This window comes from Amia ocellicauda, chromosome 16, assembly GCF_036373705.1.
Source record: "Amia ocellicauda isolate fAmiCal2 chromosome 16, fAmiCal2.hap1, whole genome shotgun sequence".
Taxonomy (NCBI): Eukaryota; Metazoa; Chordata; class Actinopteri; order Amiiformes; family Amiidae; genus Amia; species Amia ocellicauda.
The window spans coordinates 6,803,681-6,824,499 of record NC_089865.1 but is presented as its reverse complement, the minus strand read 5'-3'; the positions used below and the strand labels follow the sequence as shown (position 1 = coordinate 6,824,499).

At 38.6% G+C, this 20,819-nt stretch overlaps 3 protein-coding genes across 7 annotated transcripts in view; 2 read left to right on the top strand and 1 right to left on the bottom strand.

Moving 5' to 3' along the window:
- LOC136711636 (activin receptor type-2A) overlaps positions 1 to 7,173 on the top strand; it is a 48,724-nt gene extending 41,551 nt beyond the window's left edge. Inside the window, exons 5-11 of the mRNA XM_066688009.1 lie at positions 22 to 165; positions 704 to 847; positions 1,206 to 1,351; positions 1,713 to 1,827; positions 2,083 to 2,221; positions 2,801 to 2,931; positions 3,795 to 7,173. Coding sequence (XP_066544106.1) covers positions 22 to 165; positions 704 to 847; positions 1,206 to 1,351; positions 1,713 to 1,827; positions 2,083 to 2,221; positions 2,801 to 2,931; positions 3,795 to 3,989 — 1,014 coding nt within the window. The 3' untranslated portion in view covers positions 3,990 to 7,173. The remainder of the gene's footprint in view (positions 1 to 21; positions 166 to 703; positions 848 to 1,205; positions 1,352 to 1,712; positions 1,828 to 2,082; positions 2,222 to 2,800; positions 2,932 to 3,794) is intronic.
- A 1,172-nt stretch (positions 7,174 to 8,345) lies between these two features.
- orc4 (origin recognition complex, subunit 4) lies at positions 8,346 to 18,391 on the bottom strand. 3 transcript variants are annotated; one of them, XM_066688011.1, is made up of 14 exons: positions 18,286 to 18,391; positions 17,649 to 17,717; positions 16,062 to 16,138; positions 15,213 to 15,303; positions 13,603 to 13,678; positions 13,421 to 13,506; positions 13,196 to 13,244; positions 12,132 to 12,283; positions 11,242 to 11,415; positions 10,998 to 11,084; positions 10,156 to 10,264; positions 9,611 to 9,706; positions 9,041 to 9,108; positions 8,346 to 8,722 (listed from the first exon to the last, which is right to left on the bottom strand). In XM_066688011.1, exons 2-14 carry the CDS (start codon positions 17,703 to 17,705, stop codon positions 8,540 to 8,542), a joined length of 1,305 nt encoding a protein of 434 aa, XP_066544108.1. In that variant the 5' UTR covers positions 17,706 to 17,717; positions 18,286 to 18,391; the 3' UTR covers positions 8,346 to 8,539. The 3 variants fall into 3 exon arrangements, with proteins under 3 accessions (XP_066544108.1, XP_066544107.1, XP_066544109.1); XM_066688010.1 differs by having other exon boundaries at positions 18,265 to 18,386; XM_066688012.1 differs by having other exon boundaries at positions 11,242 to 11,328; positions 18,265 to 18,386.
- A 121-nt stretch (positions 18,392 to 18,512) lies between these two features.
- Positions 18,513 to 20,819, top strand: part of mbd5 (methyl-CpG binding domain protein 5) — a 47,230-nt gene continuing 44,923 nt past the window's right edge. For all 3 annotated transcript variants that reach the window (XM_066687348.1, XM_066687346.1, XM_066687345.1), the window contains exon 1: positions 18,513 to 18,910. The gene's annotated coding sequence lies outside the window, so the exon portion shown is untranslated. The remainder of the gene's footprint in view (positions 18,911 to 20,819) is intronic.

The window sequence follows — 20,819 nt, the reverse complement described above, 5'->3', positions numbered from 1 at the left end:
GTGTGTGTGTGTGTGTTCTAGGACCCCGGACCTCCACCGCCCTCTCCTATCCTTGGACAAAAGCCATTGCAGTTACTAGAGATTAAAGCCAGAGGGCGGTTTGGCTGTGTGTGGAAGGCGCAGCTGTTGAACGAATACGTAGCCGTCAAGATTTTCCCCATTCAGGTATCCATTTTACTTTTTATCCTACAGTTGTTGTTGCCTAATATACAGAACCTGATACTTTGGTTTTCTTCTAAGAATGCATGATGTTCTTATTTTCTGGAGTGGAAATCGCGGGAACGTTTTCATATACATCATAAATTGCCAGCTCCCAAATGATCATGATAGGTCTAATTATTACTCAAAACTTAATTTCAGTATAGGTTTAATGAATACTAATATGTCCAACTGGATGCCCTTCAGTTCTAATAAAGGAAGAACACACAGTATATCTTTATTCAAGTATTGCTGCTGTCTACACATAGCCAGGGCAAATGTTGAGGTTTCGTTAAATTAGGAGACTGCAGAATAAAACCCAAATAAACCCCAGTAAAACTGTAGCTGCTGTTTCAGAGAATGAGTTGTTGATAGATCTCAGAAAAGACAAACTGAGAATGGGAATCAGACATTGCCAGTCAGAGGCGTCGGTAGTATTGTTGTTGTTGTTGTTTGACTCTGAAATGCAGTGCCGTGTGTTTGAACCCCCTTCTTTCTCGTTCAGGACAAACAGTCCTGGCAGAACGAGTATGAGATCTACAGCCTGTGTGGGATGAAACATGACAATGTCCTGCAGTTCCTTGGTGCAGAAAAGCGAGGCACTAACATTGACGTGGAGCTTTGGCTAATAACGGCTTACCATGAGAAGGTACCTGTGCAGTTAATATTTAATCATAGTCTCCCACTATCTCCAAACGTGCCAATACACACACACATCCAGACAAGACTACTGGCTTGATCTCTATAAATCACAATTCTTTAAATATGGGAAGCTTTTGAAAAATGGCAGAATAACACTTTAAAGTATAGACGGATCCTCGCTCTCACTGTACATGATGACATTTGCTTGGTAAATGTGCCCCCTGGTGTTTATGGAAGCAACTACAGGAATTAAGTACATTTTGAAAGGTGCTGGAGCAGAAAGTGTAATAGTTGTGCTTTGATTTCATAATAATTATTATTATTCATTACAGTATTGATTGGTTTATTGATGTATTTGTTTCCAGGGTTCATTGACTGATTATCTCAAAGCCAATATTGTGTCTTGGAATGAGCTGTGTCATATCGCCCAGACTTTGGCAAGAGGCCTGGCTTATCTACACGAAGATATCCCGGGTCTGAAAGACGGACACAAGCCTGCTATTGCCCACAGGTAGACTTGGACTAACTCCTCCTTTACTCCACTCGTAAACCGAACACTTCACTGGCACCTTCTGCATTGATGCTTCCCTCGGGTTTTTATTATGCCTTGTCGTTTATCACATTTACAACTAATCACTTGGGAGAAGCATTTTACTTACTGGTTTCCAGATGTTAATGTCAAATTGACACTGTAGATCATGATTAATTATGAAAAATCTTAACTTTATTTTATCCCCCAGTCTGCTTGTGATTCACACCTCGTGACTACACTGCGTTACAGTTTTAGAGATGTGCTTGGCCTGTTTTCAGTCTTTCACGTGTTTTAATGTTTTAACCTTTTTTTCTTCTGTTCTTTCTGCCTCTGAAAATAGGGACATCAAAAGCAAGAATGTGTTGCTGAAAAGCAACCTGTCCGCGTGCATTGCTGACTTTGGTCTGGCTCTCAAATTTGAAGCGGGGAAGTCTGCAGGTGACACCCATGGACAGGTGAGCAATTCTGCAGAATTTAAGCAAACTATTAATGAATGATACCTGTGTATAAGAATAATGAAATACAAACCCTGTTAAGTTGTCCCTAAAAACTTGATATAAGAAAGACAAAACATATCATGTCTTTGACACAGCTATGCCTCTGTTGAGTGGGAAGAGTGTAGAACTGTCATCTATCCTGATATCGATTGAATTATAAACCAGCTCGGACACAAGATGCATCTCTACAGCTGTGAGCCTTGTCGTCCACAGGTTGGCACCCGGAGGTACATGGCCCCCGAAGTCCTGGAAGGCGCTATTAATTTCCAGAGAGATGCTTTCTTAAGAATAGACATGTATGCCCTGGGTCTGGTGCTGTGGGAGCTGGCGGCCCGGTGCACAGCAGCTGATGGTGAGAGCAGGTGTCCCGGTGACACAGAAATCGATACTGAAAAGAGTGTTTCAGTGGGATTATTTTGTAACTACATGCATTAAAGGCAGGGCTATAAAAAATTGTTTTACTATATGCTGACCTCAGTTAAGAGAATATAAGTTCATGTGTTTTGGAGAAAGTGAAAACCTCTAGTTTTCGCCAGGCTCTGCAACTGGAGGGCCATCCAATGTGTAAAAGTAAATGTTCCCAGGAAGACTGCCTGTTGGAAAATATATACACACAACATTGATGCTGCTTGTACTGATTTGGAGGTTTCCAAGTCTGTTTTATGCTTGAAAGGGATTTGCAAATTTTTAAACCTATATCTTTGCACATTAACCTCCTTAAAAAAATCCTACTAGCTACTGTTTATTGGTGTTTTATGTTTTAAATTCGTAGCTGGTGCAAAGTTATATAAAGTTTATTTTGTTCATTTGTTGCTAGTAGAAGGGCTTGACAGCTGAAAAATTCCTGAAGTGGAAACAGAGCGGCCGTTTAATGTTTCTCTTCTCTTTTCTTCTTTCTTTTTTCTTTTTTCTTTGGCTGTTTTGCCCTCAGGTCCGGTTGATGAATACATGTTACCGTTTGAAGAGGAAGTTGGCCAACATCCATCTCTGGAAGACATGCAGGAGGTTGTGGTTCATAAGAAAATACGGCCAGTACTGAGAGAGTGCTGGCAGAAGCATGCGGTGAGTGCGTTCGCCGGATTTCATTATCACGGCGAAACAATTTGATTAGAATCGAGGATAAATTCCAGCTGCCCTGCGTTTTCATTGTTCAAATCAGTGGTAAATGCATTATCAGAGCTGAATCAACCGCATAAATCGGTCTCATAAAAGGGAAGAAAAAAAAGTCAAAAGCTGTCTGCATTCTGCTGAAGTGTATTCGATTAGGAAATACCAGCAAAGCTGTTTTTATGGCCAATATTTTTAATCAAACCAATATGTTTTCATCACAACCTTCATTTGTTTTTCTTTGGTTCCTCAGGTTGGTGTATCCATGCCAATATTAGCAGTACACACATTTGTTCTACAATGGTTAAATTGTATCTCCTTTCTTTAATTACAACAATTACTTTATAAGCTTACGATACAGCGTATTAGCAACACCAGTACTACACTCTGCTAAATGCAATTGTGCGGGCTCTGTTTCATCAGACATTGATCGTTTGGTCTGCTTTTAATTACATATCCTTACAAACTGTTGTAAAAAAAGCTTTTTGGTATTTTAGCAAACAGGCGCCTGGGCCAACTTTGTCACTTACCCAACTAATTCTGTTCTATGTTGATTGTGAAGTATGAACTGTTAAATACTAAATACTTTGAAAATACTATGGAGATGGGAGAAGTTCAAATGAAGCTAAATAAGGTGAATTAATTAACTGTCAGTGTTATAACTGTAATTAAGACTTGCAGACAAGGCTTGTTTTTATACAGTGAAGATGTTCAAACTGTTTTGGTTCATTTATGATCTCATGCCTCTTATGTCTCTCGCTGCGGTGGGTAATTCAGCCGTGTCATCATCAGTCATGTGTGCGCGTTTCCCCCTGCAGGGCCTGGCGATGCTGTGTGAGACGATCGAGGAGTGCTGGGATCACGAAGCCGAGGCCAGGCTGTCGGCCGGCTGCGTCGAGGAGCGGATCATTCAAATGCAGAGACTGACGAACATCATCACAGCAGAGGAGATCGTTACTGTGGTCACAATGGTGACCAACGTAGACTTCCCACCGAAAGAGTCCAGCCTATGATGGCCGCGTCACTCGGAACGAGACGTACAAGAACGACAACGACGAAATGAAACACAAACACAATGACCAATCGGACTCGACTCCAGAGCTGCTAAAATAACTCAACTGGTTACCATTAAGACTCAATATTGTGTTCTTGTGTACAGATCAGTACAGCAGCCAACGCAGACTGAAGAAAATCAGGAATTACAGATACCAGACTGTTTTCTACCACCGACATTTTGTTACATTTGTGTGCCTGAAGACTTGCATCTGGCTCTTGTAAGCCAGGAGACAAACAAAGAAACAAACTAATCAAAATCAGGATCCTTCAAAGGAGGGGAAAAGGTAGAACATTTCATCATCTGCTTGGCAAAAGACATTGTAATTTAAATCAACTTTTGGCAGGTATTTTTCTTTTGTATCTGAGTAAAGACGAAAAAAAAACAAAAAAAAACCTTCCTCTAATGGACTGCTAGTTTTTTAAGAAAAGAAGAGAAAAAAAAGACTATACAAAAAAACCCAACACAGTTCATTTCATTTCAGTATAAAAAGGGCAACTTGTTTTTAATGCATTTGCTGTTTTGTGTTTCTATAAATGACTATTGTAATGCCAATATGAAACAGCTTGTGAATGTTTAGTGTACTGCTGCTGTGCGTATATCAACAAAAATGGTAATCAAGGTTATTTGGTGGGATTCGCTTCCAAGCATTACTTTAAATAACCATAAACCTCCCTCAACAAGGTATACCTCAGTTCCACATCTGACAATTTTTTTTTTTAAACACTAAAACAATCTAAATATCAGATGACATCTTTTTTTGGTATTTATGCATTTTAAAAGAAAAAACAAAATGCATCATTTAATTTAATATGCCAACAGAAAAATGGCCATTCATAAGTGTTTCTGCCTTCTTTCTTGTTTTAGCTTTGTGTATTCTTTTGCCCTGCTGTTTTTAAGTGTTTTAATTATTCGTTTTGTTTAGAAAAGCTTTATTTCTTAAAAAAGAAAAAAGAAAAAAAAAATCCCCGAAATGTAACTTACTACAAATATTTGAAAGCACTTCCCTATTTAGGTTTGCTGTGTCTATGGAATATTTAATGATATACGCATGCCTTTTTTTTTTTTTCTTTCTTTGTTTTTGGCCCCTCGTGAGCTGTGACACTGGTATTGCGAACTGTACCTTTTTTTTGTTTTTACGAGCTGTTTTTCCTTTCTCTAACTGTTGATGTGTTGCTTTTCCCGCACCTGTTGATGGATATACACTTAGAGGTCTGCTGGTATCACTGTATTAAATTACACCTCAGGAAGCTTTGTTTCTCAAACCCCTCTCTCTGCTTTGAGCCGCAAGTGACTTGTGTGACACTCATTTTGGTGCCATTATTTACGGTAAATATTCAACATCTGTGGTGTTAATTATACCCCGCTAGACAGGATACAAGCCACAAACAAAGACATGTTTTTTGTATTCATCAACGGAGTAAATCGTATGCAATGGATTGCAGAGTATTAATGAATCAAACGTGTAATTTGAAGTCAGGGTTTCAAGTAACTTATGTAAATGATACAGAAATATATCCAAAATAACTTTTGAGCACTTACAATTTACCATATTCTGGATTTTGATGGGAAAAAAAGAAAAAGAAAAAAGAAAATCCAATTCTAATTTTGTATTTAAAGTGTATTTTTATTTCACAGACAGGTGTTCAATATTGCTTTTTTTAAAAACAAGACGTTCAGGGATACAACACTATGCTTTACTAAGTTCATGATATGCAATCAGTGCAGGTATAGCAACATTCTGCCAATGGCAAACCTTTACACAATTGTAGCATTTTTAAACAATAAACTTGTCAATAAGTGCTGTTTGATTTCTCTCTAGACAATAAATCGCCATGCCGGAGAATTAAGGATAGGAGCAGGTGCCAATTGTAGGGTGCGGACACTAATATCCCCTTACCTTTCTGACAAGAGCCAGAGACGGGCGGACCGAAGGGCTCGTCTGTGTGCAAAGAAAACACAGACGCCGCTTCGGCATATTACAAATGGGTCCGTCTCCTCAGTTCAAACAGTATTCGTTAAACAGAAAGCGATCGGGGATTCTTGCTTGGTTTCGAGGAATATTCTCAGTGCTGTACAGTGAATATTTCTGCACACTGGAACTTTGCAGCTGTCTAAGCTTTATTACACTAAAACGGTGAGCAGATGTGTACGTACTACAGCAGTCTGTGAGCAAATGTGTCGATAAAATAGGTCACCGGTCTCCAAGCAGGGAGGGGCGGAAGGCATATATGCAATTGCCTATATATAACACCTGCCATTGTATCGTTCACTGTTTTTGTCCTTGCGCTAAAGAAAATCAATGTAGCCATGTGACTCGACCTACTGGGTTGACGGTACTTTCGGGTGTCATTTGTCTCCCATTCTCTCACAAAGACATCTTGAATATACCGGGACTGAGAGCTGGACTGTCTGACGCTGTACAAAGGTTCTCGGTCCTGTTTTTACAAGCAGCACGATTTTCATTTCTTTTTCTCCCTTTGCATTTCTACGGCGGCACCAGTTCAGTTTTTCAGATCAAGAAGCCAAAACCTAACCACACATTGGCAGCAGAGTTTTTAGTAAAATGCACATTATGTAAATATGAATGTTGTTTTTTAGAATGTGAATTAGCATGTTTTTTATTTGTTTTGTTTTTTTGAACGATCTCACAAAGCAAAAAGTCCTTTTTAAAGTAATCTATTCCAAAATAAGAGTTTATTATTGTTGTTGTTCTTTTAATATTGTATTAATTTATGTTTAGGCCCAAATAATGTCTTCATTTCTTTTCCATTATGTTTTATTTTAACCGGTATGACAACAAACACTACAAATGACACCCTTAATCTTAACATTGTTTACCTCAGAGCTCTGACCAGCAGTGTTTTCTATAAAGCGGTTTCAGTTCATGTGACACACATTACCTCTCGATATGCCAGAAAGCTAATATGTTAAAATATGTTAGCTTTATTCTCCGTCTCTGCCGATGTTCTATGCGTCTTGGGCACAAATGACTGTACTACTGTAAAAGTGTACTTGCCATTTTTATTTTTTGCAAGTATTTAACAAACTATTTCAGAGGCCTGGTTGGAAGTGATTGATAAATATTGTACAGATAAATTGTATGCTATCCCCCCCTAAAATAAAGTATAGTGACTGCTCTGCTCGTTGTGTATGTTTACTGCTGATGTGGTTGGCAGACTGTAGGAGTAGCCCTGTGATTACTGTCAAGAGCATTACTGAAGATTGTATAAATGTGTTGAAAAGTTGAGCAATTATATTGTATAATGGTAGATGCAATGTCATGTTCAGTTACAAAATTCAGCAGTTCTCGAAAAACCAAAAACCAACGCCTTGTGCTGGGGACAATAAGAGGCCAGTCCAAAATGTGCAGTTTTGTCACACATTGCCACAGATGTCTCAGTTTTGAGGGAGCGTGTGATTGGCTGCTGACTGCAGGAAAGTCCACCAGAGAATTGAATGTTCATTTCTCTACCATAAGCCGTCTGCAACCTCTTTTTTAGAGAATCTGGCAGGACGTCCAACTGGCCTCTCAAACCGCAGACCACGTGTACCATGCCAGCCCAGGACTCCACATCCGGCTTCTTCACCTGCAGGAGCGTCTGAGACCAGCCGCCCGGACAGCTGATGAAACTGGGTTTGCACAACCTCAGGATTTCTGCACAGACGGTCAGAAACCGTCTCAGGGAAGCTCCTCTGCGACTCCTCGTCCCCAGCAGGGTCCTGACCCGACTGCAGCTCTGGTGGACATCCCTACAGGCAGCAGCCAATCACACGCTCCTTCAAAACCTGAGACTTGATATCCATAGATCAGGGTCTCATTCATTTATTTCAATTGACTGATTTCCTATGAACTGTAACTCAGTAAAATCCTTTGAAATTGTTGCATTGCGTTTATATTTTTGTTCAGTGTAGAATGTGGGCGTGTTTGAGGGAAAGTGCATGCATATATATACACACACCCAATACAATTAAAAACTAATATTTGTACCACAGCGAGAGGTTCATGAACCACACCATGATACCAATGTAAGTATTCCTGGTCTGGCAAAGCAATTTCTGTCACTTCTGAAGATGTATCTTCCAAAATACCTCACCATGTACTGCCATTATGCTTTTTTCATAAACTGCTATTTTAGCTACATGAGAACACAAACCATCAGCATAACTCCAGTGCAGAAGGCTGTCTCAGCACTAGCACTATTTAATTTAAACCACTGATGGGAATGTAATGTTAAAAAACAGCACCGGGAGGCTCTGCATTGTTAATGTGTATTGTACAGGTATTGTATATATAATGCACATAAGAAAGTCGTTGTTTTCATGGGGAAATCATTAACAATCCCATATATTTTATTATAAAAGTTAAACGTGACATTTTTAGACCCACACACGGTCTGTGTAACAAAATAATGTGTTCAAATAAAGTGTGAAAGGTTTTGGCTGGTACTGAATTACAGCAGTAGACCACGTAGTCCCCAGTGAATGCACAGGTAGTCTTTGATGCGTTTATCCAAAAGCAGATGCGGCCCACTGCTTGACATCAGTGGGACATTGTGGGTATTTCTGGAGAGCGTCCATTATCTGGCTGTTGTCCACCATTAACTTCACGAGCTGGTACTCTCTCTGGTTCTTCACAGACGGCCCGTCCATTGGCTTTATTAACTCTAACTGCTGCAAGTGCTCGAAAGCCTGAAAAACGAAAGCAGGATCTGAATATACCATTAACAACTGACTATGAGAGTATTTAAAACCAAACCAATTCAATGCCTAGTTTGTTAATCACTTTACAGCTATACAGGTATATCAGAATTTAAATGTCATAATATACAGACAAATACAGTAATAATATACTCCAGTAGATGGCAGCAAAATACAACTCGTGGTTGTGCTAAATAAAGGTCTAATTATTATGGTCCATGGTTTTGTTGAGCTCACTAACATGTTCCAGATCACACACATCACACACAAATTGCTGAATTTTACAAATATAATTGGAGACTCACATACCTTAATTACAACAGGCTTTTCAAAGTTAAGTATCGAATGGGCTTTCCTTTGTATGAATTTCTTAAATTCTGCAAGAAAATATTTCAGGATTAGAAACAAAATCTACGAGAAACAATCGATGCCTCCCAGTCAAGCACAGTGCTTCTAATGGCCTTATTCTCCACCCTAGCATTCGCAAAGCACTCTTTCCACAATAAAATACACACTTACACTCACACTATACAGCAGCCACACTCTGGTCCCTGTATGGCATGCGTTTCTTATACTTCAAACAGAATATACTGAATTTGAAGCACATCAAAGTGCTAATATATTAAGTCTGATTATAAGTCTGGTTATAAAAGCAAATTAATCAAAGTGTAACTTGTATTGTCTCACGCACGTTTTTACACGTTATTACACGTTTCTTCTGCACGGCAGGCTATGGAGAGCGATTGATCGAGGGGACTGCAATGCAAGACAAACAGCCGCCTTGAAGTTGTTTAAAACATTTCGGCAGTTCAGTGGAAAGCGCCATAAATTTAACGAATGTAGACTTTCACATATTTATCCCAACGGTTACGATCTTACCGTTGTGGACCATCTGAAAGTTGAAGGGCTCCCCGTCGTAGATGTCACTTAAGTGCTTCATGGCGATGATCAGACAGAGCTCCAGGATGGACAGACCTGAGGGAATCCCACACATCAAAAGCAACATCAGTTTGCATTTGGGGTTTTCTTTTATCAGCTTCAGGGAAAGCGTGTCAAGAGAAAGACTACAACACTTTCATTAGAAAACCCGGTGATGAACTATATTTCACTAGATTTTGTCACTAGAAAGCATTCAAAACTAATGTTTGGGAATTCTGCTCCCGTCCACTGCGGCAAGTGTCATTTCCAGATCATTTGTTTTTTTTTGGGGGGAAGGGGTTCAACAGCTTTTGATAACTGACAGGTTGCAGTTCATACTGAAGTGACCATCAGTTTGGAGAGAAAAAACAAAAATAAATGCTGCATCAGTGTTTTAATTCACAGACTAATGCGTACGAAAACAACTAAAAGCTTCTGATTTACATCCGAGAGCCCATGGCCGCTATTAAAAATCATGTGTGCGCATCACACACGAGGTGGTTTACCGTGCAGGATATTTGCTTTGGAGTCCGCGGTGCAGAGGCGGCTGGTTTCCAACAGATCCGCCGCTCTGATGGCCGGGTTAGACACAGTCACACGGCTCAGAGTGAGTATCTGAAACACATTGAGGCAAATGAAGACAACCTCAGCTACAAATAAATAAACACACTAACAGCATTCAAAAACACATCGGATAATATAATCCTCATTAAAGCTTTGCGGACATGCTTAGAAATTAAAACGTAGTGTGTGTTAGAAGGAATCGCTCACATTGAACATGATTGTTTCTGAAGTTGTTAATCTTACTTTTCCAAACTTAAGCTTCCCATTAAGTAAAACAGGGCAGTCATTAGTATTAAGGAATCGTGTGAATCAGGTTGCCTGCATTAAGCGGCGGGACTCCCTGGAGGAGGTGCGATCTATCTGGAGTGTGGAGCGGGCCACATCATGGATGGCCAGCATAATGTTTCTTTTACAAATAAATTCTAAAGCCAGGCTGAAAGATTTTCTATTTTTCCATGAACAAACAGTTCTCAAGGTAACGGTTTGCAAAAAAACTGTGGAAAGAGCTGCACTTCATGTGTGCTGTGCAATATCCAAAACCGCTCAAAGTATTTAGTCAATGTCACCTGCTGGAAATATTAACAAACCGCTCTAAAAATGGATTGCCCATAAAACCGTTTCCAGAGAAATTGTAAATAAATAAACACACCTGACCGCACACATTACCAACACCTATCGAGCCACCATCTATGAGAGCTATTTTTATGTGTGCGCACATGATTTTGACACAATGCACATCGATGTAGTTCTGTCAGAATAAGTCCATAAATATCAGCCATCTTACCAACAGCATATGTAGAGATCGGATGTCCTTGCTGGAGTGGAAGTACTTTTTTAAAACATCTTCTACGGTTTTGTCCTCACACAAAGACTATGAGGAAGTGGGGAGGGGGAAAAGGAAATCATTATCATAAAATATGCCATTCACAAACTGCCAATTCTTTTACACCATTTCAACAAATACCCGTCATCTTTAGTCAACACAACCTGTTCAATTTGATATGAGAACGCAGGGCACTGAGGTTTACCTGGATATTTTCATTCCATTCCTCCGCGAAGCTCTTGTCAGGGAAGTCCTCTGGCAAACTTAACTGCTGCGCGAAAATCTCCTTGTACTGCGAGAAACCGAAGGAGCTGAGTAAGTGAATCTGTCGGTGGGAGAATCTGGACTTCACTCGCTTCTCCAGCAGCTCCAAGACATCCTGAGAACAGACACAAATACACCTTTGTATCGTTCGCCAATAGTGAAATGTGCATATGCAGTTCCAATTAAGAACAAAAGCCATTGATACAAACCTTTTCCACGTTTTCTCCTCAAAACAAACATTGACTCGGCTTGAAAACGTCGCAGTCGCTCAGTGAAGAAATGTCAATATGACGGTTTATGTTGCCAAATGAGATCCAATTAGATAGTGTATTACAGCAGATGGAGAGGAGGACCCAGATGTGTCCAGAGAAAGCAGAGGCAGGACTCATTAATTTAAGAGACATTCCGTCGGGGAATCTTATCAATGCTTTGAAAGCGGCAAACTGTGCCTTCGACTTGGCATAGTTTCTCAGACGAAAGAGGCCAAGTGGGTGGTCTGCATTTTCAAAAGTACATTTCCTACTGCAGTTACTTTGATAGCGTGTGGCCTAAATGCTACACTGAGTGCACAAAAAAAAAGAGACGGTAATATTAACACACTCTCACTGTTTGTATAATGGTCAAATCAGATTTTGAAAAGCAACAGCAGAGATGAATTTCACAGAACATTACGGTATAGCTCCATTACACGAGCTTGAATGTCACAATCTCATTAAACGGAAGTGGGGAGAGCAACAAACTATATCAAGGAGCCCATTCTCATCCGGCAATAATTGTCGCAAGCGAGTACCTAGTCATAAAAAAAAAAGGGTGTACGTATAGCGAACTTACAAGTCGACACGTGAGTCCCACCACTGCGACCGGCGTCTGGGCGGACTGGGAGATGTCGAGCAGGTTGTACAGCAGCGTCTGGTTCTTGTGCTGAGCGAACAGATCAAACTCGTCGAGAGTGAAGAGCACTGGCCGGCTGCTGCTCCGGTCTCCTGAGAGGCAAGCCAGCTATATTAGGACTGTGACAAGAGATGGGACTCGAGGGGCGAGGAGAGCATATGGCTCATTCAGGTTTAAATAGGCAGCTCATCAATAAGTTGTTACTGGTATTACAGATTTATTTGCATTCTTATACAAGACATTCAAATAATTTATAGTAACAAGGAAGAAACTCTCTGAATGTGACAAAATGATGCACGGATTCGCACAGGTCACATTAAGATATGAATCCTGTCTCCGTCATCAAACACCAAAACCCTACTGGATGAGAAGGTGTCACTAACTGCCACTAATCAATATTATTGGCGCTTTTATAATATTCTTAATTCACTGGAGACACCGATTTGCTGCAAAGAGAATAACTTTTGTCCTCAGATATTCCCTCTTTGATGGAATGGATTAAATTAAGTTACATCTTAATTTAAAATACCGAATGGGGAATTCCCACCTCCCACAGAGAGAAGAGGACAGTCACCGAGCCAAGTGGACAGCATGACCCGTATCTGTGGCCAAGTGTAACAGAAATCATGGCAGGGTAGCGTGCACTCACTTTCCTCAATGAGGCTGCGATCCTAGACTACTGTTTACTGTTCACTTAATCATTTACCACAACTTTACACTTCTCTTATTCAGTGAACCAGTTCTCCAAGTTCAGCTGACACTATAATAACTCGGCAATAGAATGCTGAACACTATGACATCATTCCAACAGCCCTATTTTTAGGTAGCGATGATTATTTCCAGATAATATACCAGAAAATGTCCTGATAATTAATTTCCAGAAATCACTTGGAGATTCTTACAGTTAATGGAGTGTGCCATTTATATCTTCTGCACTGAATAGCAACTGAAATAAATGACATGGGCTTTCTTATTCACCCGAAAGATATGTGCTAAAACGCTACCTTTTTTCAAGGCTTCGAGAAGGAAGGCAAGGTTTTCGGCAAAACTCCCCTGAAATATAAAAAAGCCATTATATCATTAAGCCACTAAAAGAAATACACTTTTTTTATTACATTGCTTTTGAAATAGATTGATGGATATTAATGCTTTAAAAGGGTAAAACTAAATGAAGATTTCCTAGTTGCTCATAAAGATAGTTTAATGAAAAAAGGTTAAACTAAACTTACAAAAACTTTGTCCCCCACTACATTCTCCAGATGTAGCTGCCGAGTGATGTCCTTGAGAGCAACTCGGTCATCCGTTTGTAATAAACCTATGTCAACAAAACGGAAGTGGTAAAAGGATATCGAAAAGCAGAAAGTGATGTAGGTATGGTTGAGGAGGCTATCGTTTGATGATCAGTACTTGCCATTGAGATGAACGAGTAAAACATTTTCCTTCACTTGTTTCACTTCCAGCAGTTCTCTCAAGACACATTTTAACAGCTGAAAAACAGAAAAAAGATAGTTACAATCTAAACACTCCCTAAAATAACAGCAAGTGCTTAATGTGCTTGGCTTGATATTAATTTAGTTTTAAGAGCCTTGTAATGCTAAATAAAGTATATCACTGACGTGCATTTAAGACACTTTAGTTCCTGGGAAGCAAACTACACAGAACGATGTCTTTCAGGTTTCTTCCTATAAGGTCATCTAATTTACATTTTCTTGTATTTTCTATAGTTTAATCCTGATTTGCATTTGATTATTTAAGACTGGAGCATCTGGGCATCAAAACTCGTATTTCTTATAAATCTGTGGTCTCAAAAATGGTCTCAATAACAAAGTGCATATAACTGGCTGTCAGCATTTACACTAAACAGCAGAGGTTCATCCTTTTGAAGACTGGAACATTTGGCAGAGATTGTTCAACTGTATCGCTGGCTTATCTGATAGAGGGAATTATTTCAGTATGTAGTCCTACAGCTGGTGGCGGAGGTCAAAAGGTCAAGACACTCAGTGGGAACCATTACGGATTTAAATTTTTTTGGAGAACATGTAATTGAGGGCTTTGAACAGATTCCTGAAGATCTTTTGTGTGTTCAGTTTGGGGAATAAAAGACTGGAAATCATGAAATACTAATCTAAGAACTTGTTCTGGATAAATATTTAATAAGACGGTTTTGGTTAATTCATGCAGTGTATACTGGCTTACTCTATTAATTGAAACTTTGCAGAGATTGTTTTTATTAAAATTTGGAGTTGGTTGTATGAATCAAGGGGGCAACAAAATTTCAGGTTTTAAGACAATAAAATGTGAAAAGACCAAGGGGGGTGAATACTTCCTATAGGCACTGTAACAGGACAAAGCATATGCTACTTTCACATTAGGATCAACAACCACAAAAGTGACAGAGCAGTTGTTGATGGGACAACTGGGAATATCTCCATGTGAAAAGAACATGTCATTTTCAGACACACAGCATAACAGTCCACACTGTATTGAGTTTCCCCTCAGAAACAGTTCTAGCTTTCTATTTTTATACAATTGTTTTCTATGTGCTTGTGTAATATCTTTACTGACATGCCAAGTCTATTGAAATGCTTGGAACTATGGTTTTCAATTAGATAAAAACAGCATAAATCGGATGTTGACTAGATGACAGAAGTTGGGGGTGGCACGGCTCACATTTTGAATTATTGATTACTATCCTAGAAACACTAAGATCCTAAACAGAGACGCATCAATTCTAATATATTTACAGTAATAGTTATGCACAGAAAACAAGGGGTAGCAAATACAGTTCAAAGATTTTAATTCACCTGTCCTGCAGCCATCTACTGAAGTTTCAAAGCAGGACAGAAGTGTCTGTGAGTGATGTCACCTGGAAATATGTCTGGTACTCAATGAAGAACACACCAGAGCACTGTCCACTTTAACTTCACCATCATATTCACTATATTTGACAAAGCGAAAGCCTCAGGTATCAAATTAAGATAGAAAAAGCTTCATCCAAGTGATGATTCTTTGCAGTCATACCATTGTCTTCCCTGCTCCCCTGGGACCCACGATTAGGACTGAGTTACTCTCTCCATGGACAGCTGTTCGCCTCAGTAACTCCAGCAAATGCCTGAAACAACGGTAGCCACTGTCAGTCCTCCAGAGCCGCACTGTTCAACTGAGAGACACATTCCAGGAAAAACAGCAGCCAGCCTGCAGTGAAACGTTAACCCAGCTTTTCTCCAGCGAGAGCTACGTTGTCAGCCTGCCGTGCTGTAACAGAACGCACCCCAAATATGACAGGTGGCGTTTCCAGAAACAATGTGCTTTTTGAAGGGACTACTAGAATAGCAAAGGCCATAACGGCTGCAACAATATTCAATTTCCCGCCATGCTTTTCATTGTATTTCCAATTTGTAGGATTGACTGCTATCACCATTAGCTTACATTGACTATTTTATTGTTCATCATTCAACTCGGCATAGTATTTATTTATTTATTTATTTATTTATTTATTTATTTAAGTCTGGAAGCGTGCATGGACATTGAAGAAGAACTGTGTGCTTTCAAACCGAATAAAAAAGAGAATGTTCCAAGATGCAAACATCCACCACAAAGTGGGTAGTTTTATTTGTAAGCGTCTCCTATACAAACAGTGATTAAAGATTTGCTCCTTTCCCTTGCAGACATGTAACTGCATTGGTTAAAGTTTAAAGAGCACAGGTAAAGTTACTGTGTGGGCTGGCAGCAATTGTTAAAGTTTTGGACTCCTATTCAATGATCAAGTGCTCATTACTCAGTTCAACTGGCACCTTGCTGTGGAAGAAATTCAAGCACTTCAGGAAGTTAGGCATTTAATTACAGAACAAGGGCAATCAAGACACATACTTATACTGAGACTCCACTCCAAATGGTTTTTCAGGAAGTTTCTGGTGACAGTACCTTTCCCTTAATATTGTCTGAGCCTAGAAATGGAAAAAAATATATATCAAAGTTTGTCTGGTTCACCAAATCATCAGTCAAAATGTACAATTAAATTATTGCAATGTGTATGATGGGCTAGGTGGTGAGACAGAGTGAAAAGTAAAAAGACATTAATCAACAGACCTACAAAACAGTTAAATCTATATAAGCACTATATATTTAAAAAATAAAAAATCTGAAGACTGCACAAATGTTAAAATACATAGGCTAATACTGGAATTCACAAACCAATAGGCTTAGCAAGAAACATATAAGAAAACAGCTGAAAGCTTCAAATGTCATGGCCTAAACTGAAACAAGTAAATAATGACAATAAATCAAGAAAGTGTACGAAAATCACATTAAATACCAGAATCACAACTGGAATATGTTTTGACAAAATACAGCAACAGTTGTATGATTGCACACAAATTGCATAAAAACTCAAATATGCAATTTCTGCAGTATTAAGAAATTACAGCATCTGATTATTAAATAGCTCTCATTATTTATATATATATAAAAAAAACTGAATAAGCAACAGAAAAACAATTAGGTCTATCTAAGATATGCCTGTATTGAATGGTGGAAATTATTAAATGTTTGAACTGTTACTGACCAATCTGAATTATTGAAAGAGATTGACAAAATATTTAACAAACAATGCTAAGTAATACAGGAGCAGATTAAGAACGGAGAGTTATGCTTTATAAAGCTGGATACGGAGTTGTCCATCACACTGCCAATTCGGAGTTCAACTTATCAGTATTGGCAAAAAAATAAGTGGCTGAATGTGCTGATTGCAGTACATGGTAAGAAATAAAAATGCATGATGCCCGGTGATACTGTATCAGATGTAATCCGTATGTAGGAACATTAACAAAAGGTTCCAGGCATTAATTTTAAAGATAGTCCTCACCCAAGAACCTCTTGAAAAAGGTAAGCTAGCATGACCTAAATACCGATTCCTTAAACAATTGCATAAATGGAATTGCACTGTGTGGATTCACTAGATAGTGCTAATCTATCCAACACAGGGTTTAATAACATCCTTATCTTTCACATTTGCACAGCCTCAGTGAGTGTCAGATGCGTCAAACTAATCTTCCAAATAATATATATAAAACAGTGCAGTTGCTATACAATAAGTCGCTTTATGTTTAAGGCAATTGGTTAGTAATTAAATTCCAATGCTGTCTAAATGGGGAAAGCAAGACTTGCTCATCAGGATTCAAGATAAAACAAAAGCTATTTAGGTATCCTAAAAACCAGTGCCCAGTTTTACATTTGTGAGTTATTTGGGACAGGCAGTTTAATGAACCACAGAGGTCATTGAGGACAGTGTATGGTGTGCTTGCAGAGCAGGTTGTCTACCTATGCTCATACTGAACCTCAGCTGATTGTAACCCCTTTTCAGATGCAGACAGACTGCATAGATGTATTAAAATAGTAATATAATTCCATATAGCCAAAATGTAGAATAACAGTAGTAATAATACATTATACAAATACCTTTGAAACACAATCTCCCACTGACAGGGTACTCTCTTTCAACTTTCTTTTACTCATGACTTGCGTTTGCTGAAGGGAAAAAACATTGCAAAAGAAAGTTTCAGCCAGAATGAAAGGGGGAAATTGCAAGCGAGTTAACTGCATCATTAACCAGAAGTGCCTTTGACAGAAAAGCAATTAGATGTTTTCAGTGTTGCATCTGGATCAGTTACTATGTGCTTCTGTAAAATGACCCGTTTGAGATAGTGTCCACCATGAATCGATCTTTTAAAATAAATCTGGTTAATCGATCTGTCTCTAACAGTTATGCAAGTATGCTCATTTATTATGCACAGAATAATGTCAACCTAGCAAAGAAAATACAAAGTTATGGGTAGCTACACAAATTACAGTTGATTTCAGATATTACACTGGCTTGTAATCGGTTATCAGTGCTACAGCAGCGAGGCAAATCACAAATACTCCTTATCATGCAACGTTATTGTGTAGCATCCTTAGGAACGGTAACAACCAATGGGCTTTTTGCCTAATTTTCTCATGCTTAACAGCCCCCTAATCTAAATCAGATCTTTTTCAGACATAAAAAACGGAAATGCCGTATCCTGTGTGCATTTACCTTTGTTTATTCATACATTACCTATAAACAGCCCATTCAACCTGCTTTCAAGACTCCCATTCAACCCAGACAAGCAGGCAGGAAGGCGAGAGTGAAGCGTCGACCTCTGACCTCTCAACCCGTGACGTCAGAGCCTGCTTCCTTCTCTTTCACCCTCCACTTCCGTTCGCCTCGCCGTGCATGCTGGGACACCCCCTTCTCCCCCAGGCTCCTGGCTGCGGCGCAGGCGCGATGAGGAGCTCCATCTTTCTATCCCAACAAGCCCAGAGAGAGAACCAGAAGCAGCAGTTGATGGGGAAGCTTTTTATTTTTATTTTTAAAGGGACAGAACCTTATTTTAACCAGCTCAAACCGGCCGTTTCACCCCCCTTAGCCTCCCAGGAACTCAACGGGGACGGGAAAAATGGGGGGAAAGGGTCGTGGGCCTGTAAATTAAGGAGAAAAATCCAGAAAGCCCCTCTTTTCTCTCTGTCTCCTGCTTCTTCTTAGCAACACAACCCTCTCCTCTGCCCGTGTCTCTGCTTTGGCCCTGGCTGGAGAGATTTCAGAGGAGAGACCTCAGTTCACATACAGAATATAAACTTCGTTGTTTTTTCGTCTCTCTCATCGTCATTTTATCTTATCTTGCGGTGGAATAATACAAAAGGTACGTTCGCGTTTTTAATTATCTTTAATATGATTTAATCTCTATTTTCCCCTGCTTCTGCTTGCCGGGGGTTTGTGAAAATGCATTTTTATGTATCTGTCCTGGTGTTTGGGGTTATGTGTTTTGCAGTGTGTGTGTGTATATATATATATATATATATTGCAACGAAGAGGCAGCACGAATTTTAGTGGGGAATATTTTTGACAGTTGTGGTGGCTTATTACGTTTAAGTTGACAAATGATTGGCATGCTTTTGCTATATATATATTTATTTTACTAAAGAAACTGAATAAAATCACGATCATTATTACCGTTACAATGCATTAAAAAATTGCATTATTAAATGTGTGGCGCAGGAAGATCGTATGTTTGGATAATCTTTTGAAAGCTTTGATCGGGTATTTAAAAAGTTTAATTGTAGAGATGATGGAAATTATCAGCATTTTACGGTTTGTGTACATCTGACTGGCCTCTAGACTACTGTTTCGCAGTTTGGTTTTCTACTTCTGAGTCATTGGATGCCACCACCGGTTGTAAACTGGCACAGCTAATGCTGGATTAATACCAAACTGAAAACTAGCTGTATGACTAGCATCATGATTGTCTTTAATCCATGTATTTTGAACTACAATGTCTTAAAACAGTCCATTGTCTGTCTATAGAGTTGATTATCCTCTGCATAGTTCTAAAATGCAAATATGAATGTTTTAATTATTTCGCCTGCAACCTACCAAACGAATTTGTGACTTAATTGTGTGGTGCTGAACAAAATCTTGTGTTGTATTGGGATTATTATTATATTATTTTCAGGCTTTATTGTAAGCATTAATAAATACATAAATGTGGTTTGTGTGTTTGTGAGTATTGCATTAGAAAAGCTTACATGATCTGTATTGTGGACATGATTCTCCAGTTTTGTTTTTACATAAAGTTTAACTCTTGATGTCTCTGTATGTGTAGGCTACATGTTCACTTCAGTGACCTCAAACATACATTATCAATTATACTTATGGTATCACCAATAAATAAAATATAAATGTCCAGGCTTCTATATTGTTTTGTTTGGATAGGCCATATAACAGACACAGTTGTATTTTTTTGTTGTGTTGAACTGATCAAATATGGTCATATGACCTTCAATATTTCTGAAACTCAATATGTATATTAAGTTTTAAAAGAAAAACTGCCAGTAGTGATTGCTACTATAATATTTGAAAAACATGGTGTTTCTTGGCCACAAATATGTTCTGACAATAAATAAATATAGCCTACATTAAGATATTCCTTGGAAGGAATGGTGAATGGCTATATTCATATCAGAAATGTTTCCCCACAAGTGAAACATGTTATATTTAATCTATTGGCGTATAGTTTATGCAATCTGCAAATATATCAAAATATATTGATAACTTGGATCTGTACTTTTTTATTTTATTTTTTGCATTTTACCTCATGAGAAATTACTGTGCTTATGGGAATGGCCCCATAAATTACATCTTAATTCATTAATTTCATTTTTTTAGTCCAGTATTGCCAAATTGTGACTGTCAGTTAATCACAATGGTGTTAATTGTTTGTAATTTTAAATGGCTCATATTTTAAAATTACATTTCTGTATCATTTACCAATTATTGACATACTGTACTTGTGTTGTGGTGTTGACAAAAAAGATTAATGTTGTTTCACAAGGAACTATTGGACAATTTAGTTACATCAATCAATATAATGACAACTACATTTTAATTGTAAAAATATGTAAAAGTAACCAGCTACCTCTGTCAACTTATTTAACTACTTATTGCAAGTTAATTCATGCAGTGATATTATGAACCACACCTGTGTTTTTGAATTAAGTAATACATGAAAGGTTGATCATTCGTAATAGAACACATAAACAAGGAAAGTGAAA

Coding starts and splice junctions, on each gene's coding strand:
- orc4 (XM_066688011.1), bottom strand. CDS start 17,705: ATGAGTAAAAGAAAGTTGAAAGAGAGTACCCTGTCAGTGGGAGATTGT. Junction 13,245..13,420: donor TAGTGGGGGACAAAGTTTTT/GTAAGTTTAGTT, acceptor TTTATATTTCAG/GGGAGTTTTGCCGAAAACCT. Junction 11,416..12,131: donor TGGGACTCACGTGTCGACTT/GTAAGTTCGCTA, acceptor GTCTGTTCTCAG/GATGTCTTGGAGCTGCTGGA.